General features: G+C 28.8%; 1 protein-coding gene across 1 annotated transcript; it reads left to right on the top strand.

The window, feature by feature from the left end:
• The first annotated feature begins 370 nt into the window (after positions 1–370).
• LOC145043029 (protein NRT1/ PTR FAMILY 2.10-like) lies at positions 371–5440 on the top strand. Its single transcript, XM_078991566.1, has 4 exons — positions 371–536; positions 660–877; positions 970–1529; positions 4330–5440. Exons 1-4 carry the CDS (start codon positions 443–445, stop codon positions 5234–5236), a joined length of 1779 nt encoding a protein of 592 aa, XP_078847692.1. The 5' UTR covers positions 371–442; the 3' UTR covers positions 5237–5440.
• The last annotated feature ends 914 nt before the right edge of the window (positions 5441–6354 follow it).

Here is a 6354-nt window from a genome sequence, read left to right as displayed (position 1 = left end):
ATAAATATATCAAATAAAAAGATGTATTATGGTGACTTTAAGTACCTAAGCGTATATACCCTTAAGGGTATATTCACTTTTTCATATATATATATATATATATATATATATATATATATATATATATATATATATATATATATATATATATATATATATATATATATATATATATATATATTTGATTTAAGAGGGTATTTTGTGAAAGCTTTTACCAAGTCATAATAAACTTTTTAAAACATTGATATAATCTCAATCTTCAAATTCATAATCAAAATAATAAAAATAGAAAAAGCAATCTTTTAAATGATATGTGTACTTTTTAAATCTATATATAAGCTAGTTACACAACCAACCTATCAACCATCTTTAAACCTCAAACTTCCCTCAGTGGTTCACAGGATATATAGCTTTATCTTCACCTTCATCTTCCATACCAACAATGGCGGCGAAGGAGGAAGATGAGCAAAGAGTACGCGAAGACGATGAGCCTCAAATCAGTTACAAGGGAATCAAAGTTATGCCTTTCATCATAGGTATGCGTAATTAATTGTTTTTTTTTATTATTTTCATATAAATGAAGACATCAAGTTGTGAGTCATATCTAAACATGTGTAGTAGTTCATTCCATTAAAGTTCAATTGATTTTTTTTTTGTAGGAAATGAGGCATTTGAGAAGCTCGGAACATTTGGAATGATGTCAAATTTGTTGGTGTACCTTACGACTGTGTTTAATATGTCTAGTATCACCGCCACCACTCTCCTCAATGTATTCGATGGCAGCATCAATTTCGCCACCTTGTTGGGCGCCTTCCTTTGTGATTCCTACTTCGGTCGCCACCTTACCTTGGGTCTTTCTTGCATTGCATCCTTCGCTGTGTGAATTCCTTTTACTTCATTTTAATCCTCCCCACTTCTCTAAAGTTTTATTTAAACATGTTTTGATGCTCGAATTATGATTTAATTCAGGGTTTGCTTTTAGTTGATCTAACTGCGGTGTTCAAACAACTTCATCCTCCTGAATGTGGATCAAAACAGGGTAGTCACTGTGTGGGTCCCACACCATTTCAATGGCTATTTCTACTCACTGGATTTCTATTTATGGTGATCGGATCCGGTGGGATCCGACCATGTAATCTGGCTTTTGGCGCTGATCAGTTCAATCCAAATACAGAATCCGGGAAGAGAGGGATAACGAGCTTCTTCAATTGGTATTTATTCGCTGTGGTATTTGCACAGATGGTGTCGCTTACTGTGGTGGTTTACATTCAATCAGACCTGAGTTGGCCCATTGGTCTAGCGATTCCGGTGATCTTCATGTTCATATCGTGTGTTTTGTTCTTCAGTGCTAATAAAATGTATGTGAAAGTAAAGCCTGATGGTAGTCCGTTCACAAGCATGGCGAGGGTTCTGGTGGTAGCCGTGAAAAAGCGACGGTTGAAACTACCGCAACAACCGCAGTTGTGTCTTTACAGTTATACACCACCGAAGTCGATTAATTTAGCTCTACCTTATTCGAACAAATATAGGTACAACGTTATGATTCCCCTTCTTTTTGCATGTTCTTGTGATAATTAATCCAACTGACTAATAACGTAATCGAAATTAAGGATGAGATTAGATAGGTGTGTGTTAGATTATATTCCTGTTGCTCGATAGGTAAAAATCACGTAAACAGCTACAACTTAAATTCGATGATGTGTTGCTTAGTTTATTTTGGCGATTTTCGCTTATAAACACTTCTTGAATAATATCTTTTTCGTTCTGTAACCTTTCCTGTAAATGTTATTTTCACTTTATATAAAACTATTATTATTATTATTATTATTATTATTATTATTATTATTATTATTATTATTATTATTGTATGACTTCAACTAAAGTATCGCATCCATTAAAGGGCGCACATCAATAATAAGTAACTTACAATGATCACGAGGAGAGCATTAAATCATTAATCAGGCAAAACTTAATCCAATCCATAATTTAATCCAATAGATCAAGGGGTCATATGCATCTTAGGTTAACTGAATGAAATAAATTCATGATTAATGAAATACTTTCATTGAATACGGAATTCATTAAACTGCTAATAGAAAAAAATATTAAAGTTAACGAAATAAATTCATGATTAATGAAATACTTTCATTGAATACGGAATTCATTAAACTGCTAATAGAAAAAAAAATATTAATATACTAGGTGTCAGATTCATCTATTAGATGATTTATTTAAAAAAAATAAATATAAAATTTTAATAATTTGAAAATTTTGATTTTTTATAAGAAAAATGATAAAAAAAATGAATTATTAAAATTAATAAGGTTTTAATTTATTTAATATATATTACATATATAAATTTTTTCTTCTAATAAATATCTTACATATATATTACCTTACATATTAAATATGTAATTTTCATTTAATAAAATAAAAAATTCAATAAAATAACAAGTGAAAAATAAAAAATTCAAAGATTCTATAAAATGTCATTTAACCAAATAAAGGAGAAGAGAACATGTGATAAAAATGTATTTATTTATCAGATAGGATATATATATATTTTTAATATAATAAAGAAATAAATGATTTATTTTATAAATATAGTTTTCATGGAACTTTTATAAAATTCAATATTATATTTCAATGGACAAATTATATATGTCTTAAATGTCCAAGCACTTTAAATTTCTTTATGGTTATTCTACTATATACCCTAAATGTCCTAGCACTTTAAGTTATTTTATGGTTATTCTATAACTATTTATGGGGCACCTACCTACACCGCCTCCAACAATCTCTCGTTATACAAAATAATTAAAAGTTTAAATGAATAACTAGTTTATAACTTGTGGAAAATACGGTTGTAAAATTAATTAAATTTTTATATTAAAAGATGAAAATTATTAATCAATTATTTTAAATAAATTATTGATTCGACATTTTTTAGTTATATAAATTTATAATCATTGATTTAAATAAATATGTGAAATTATATCACTTTATAATTTGTATTAATTTTATTTTAATTATTATTCTAATGTTATTAATTTAATGTAATTAGAGTGACAAATTTAAATTTTTAAATTTTAAATGTAGAAACAATAAGTTAACAAGTAATATCCATTAATTATAAGACATAATAGGATTACACATTATAAAAAAAATATATACATTTATTAGTAGACATAATATGGTAACATTTGTCAAAGTAGAAAAAACTATTTTTTTTATTTTAATATGGAGAGGGAGATTGGATGATAATGTGTCAATATCTTATGATATATATAGTTTAATATTCTATTATAATATATTTTAATTCATTTTAAATATTTAGAGTATAATATTTTATTCGAATATTTTACATATATTTTGAAAAAGATAGTAAACTTCTTATTTTTTTATTTTTGTTTTTTAGATAAAATATATAGTGAGGATCTTTTGAAAATACATACTCTCCGAACCACTCTTTAAATGGGAAATTTTTTGTGTTATGTGTTTTTTTCAAAAAAAATGACATAAACCACAAAACCGGTCATAGAGAAACCTATTCGCAAAAACAATCTGGAAAATGATGTGCATATATGATCTATTTGGTGTTTTATGTCAGCTCTTTTGGAAGAAAAAATATTACACAAAAAAATCACATTTAAAGAGTTGTTCTCCGGAAAAAAAAAATTCACAAGAAATCAAGAATATATATATTTTGCAGATCTTATGAAAATTAAAAATATGACAAAATATGTTTACAAGCATCAAATTTGTTATCAAGCCATATAAATGTTTATTATCATGTCACAAGTGATGATAAGCTAATATCTTTTTTCTAACTTTTTTTTAGTTTGTAATTTTAATAAACTAAAGAAATAGCTTATAAACTATATTTTTACAAAGTTACTCAACTTAACAGTTACAGGATATCGTTGACTTTTTTCTTAAAATTCTCCTAAATATTTGTTACTAATTATAAAAAAAATTCAATCTCTTACATGTCATTTTATATATTTTAGTTACCCGGTTAGTTTAAGAAATATCAATTTTTATTAACTAGTTTTCACCGATGAACTAACTTTTCTGCTAGAAGCACCAAACATAACATAAGTCAAGTTTGTGATCCAAACTGCAAAACGTTAGATTTTTCTGTTTATTTTTCCAACAGAAAGTATTCACCAATTTGTTAAGTGAAAAAAAAACACAAAATTAGTTTACCGATTCAACTGGTTAAACATAAAGCATAACTCCAATTAAATAATTAATTGATATTGTCACAAGTATTATGTACCACAAGATTAGTTATTAATCATAAGATATGTGCTCTTTTCATATTAGATTTCTTAACAAGGCAGCAATCGTGACACCCAAAGATACATTCAACCCAGATGGGTCGACATCCGACCCATGGAACCTATGCAGCATCCAACAAGTAGAAGAATTCAAATGTGTTATAAAAGCTGGACCCATATGGATTGGAGTTATAACATACTTCATGGTAATGATCCAACAAATGCAATATGCTGTCTTCCAAGCCCTTCAATCCAATAGACGCTTTTTCAACACCAACATTCAAATTCCTGCAGCTTCATACAACATCTTCACAATGCTCACTATTGTCATATTTGTACCTATATACGATCGTCTCATTGTCCCCCAACTACGTCGTATCACAGGTAAAGAAGGCGGAATATCCCTCCTCCAAAGAACCGGGTTAGGGATATCATTAACAGTCTTAGTTTCTCTAGTTTCGGCTTTGGTGGAAGAGAAAAGGAGGAATCTTGCCTTTACAAAACCAACTTTAGGTTACCAACCCCACAGAGGGGAAATTTCATCGATGTCAGCATTATGGCTAATTCCACAACTTTGTTTTGCTGGGTTGGCTGAGTCATTTACTGCAATAGGTTTACAAGAGTTTTACTATAGACAATTTCCGGAGAACATGAGAAGTGTTGCGGGTGCTTTCTTCTTCAGTGGACTTGCAGTATCGAGTTACTTAAATGGTTTTTTGGTGACAATTATTCATCGAACAACCAAAGGGGCTGCCACGGGAAATTGGTTGCCTGAGGATCTTAACAAGGGTAGATTGGACTATTTCCATTTTCTAATGACTTGTATTGGGATCATGAATCTAGGCTACTTTCTGTTGTTTTCAAGTTGGTATAGATACAAAGAAACGAATTGTGCCCAAGATGGTGATGTCATGGTGGAGATGGAGAAAAAACCTGATAAATCTTTGGTTTAAGAAACAAGGTGAAAATTGTAATATGATGAACATTAGGTAAGAATTGAAATATAAATCTTCCAATTGCAAAAACAATAACAAATAAATGTAATTAGTATATCCTATATCCTCTAGTATTTCATGTTTCAAGATATGTATATTAGGTGGGTGGATGATTTAAAGCGTATTTTAATGATTTGTGCCAAATCACAATGGCATTACTAACACTTATGTGTTCTTTTTTCCAAATACGTTACATTGAAATATATTATCTCCTAGATCCTCTGTATTTCAAGTTTATATGATATGCGTTTTATCTTTCCGATGTTTTTGTCTCTCATGAAAATCGAGGGTTCAAGTCTTCTCCACAATATAAGTGAAATTAAGAGTAGCTTAGTAATAGGATAGATATGTTGTTTAAAAAAAGACCGATAGATAATTTAAAACATATCTTAGTGATTCGTGCCCGATGGGGTTGTCGGCTATCCTACCTCCCACTGCCTTATACAACATCGTTATTGTTTTTGGTATCTTGGGGTGGCAATAATACAACATCTTTACATTTTTAAAAATATTGTGCCAGTTTATATGATAGTAACACAAATAACGTTTACTATTGTAATATCTGATTCACCTGAAAAAATATCATGTAATATACTTCTAAATTTTCCAAGTCTCTAAAATCTTAATTTTAAACTCATTTTTCCTAAATTTAAGGATCATTATTCCTAGTATGATGTCAGATATATCATCAACATCACAATGATGCTTCCACCAAGCATCATGTTCAGATTTACTGTTTAGTGTAGGTTCTTCAGGAGCGAAACCTCTAATAATGTATAATTTATGATCACTCTTGAGAAAATATTTCAAGACACTAAACCATTCACTAAAATTATAATCATCGAATATCAAAGGAAAGGAAAGGTGATACATGGTGTTGAGAGTGGATATTGTTTTCATCTACAACATTTAACAAAATTCATTTATTAATTTTAATATTTAAATATGCAAATATTAATCACCTTTAAGTTACTAAAACATTTATTATTTAATTCTAGGAACCAAATTGGAAAATAAATAAATAGTTAGGTATCCTTTTTTTCCATTAGTTAATTCAACAAGGTATACAATGATTA

Source organism: Lactuca saligna, chromosome 4, assembly GCF_052625555.1.
Source record: "Lactuca saligna cultivar CGN05327 chromosome 4, ASM5262555v1, whole genome shotgun sequence".
NCBI lineage: Eukaryota > Viridiplantae > Streptophyta > Magnoliopsida > Asterales > Asteraceae > Lactuca > Lactuca saligna.
The sequence above is the reverse complement of the archived record's forward strand: the minus strand, read 5'-3'. Positions and strand labels throughout refer to the sequence as shown.

Bases quoted from the DNA above. Each gene is read 5' to 3' on its own strand.
- LOC145043029 (XM_078991566.1), top strand. From the start codon at position 443: ATGGCGGCGAAGGAGGAAGATGAGCAAAGAGTACGCGAAGACGATGAG. The intron at 878-969 runs GTGTGAATTCCT...GATTTAATTCAG, and splicing joins CTTGCATTGCATCCTTCGCT to GGTTTGCTTTTAGTTGATCT. The intron at 1,530-4,329 runs GTACAACGTTAT...TTTTCATATTAG, and splicing joins CCTTATTCGAACAAATATAG to ATTTCTTAACAAGGCAGCAA.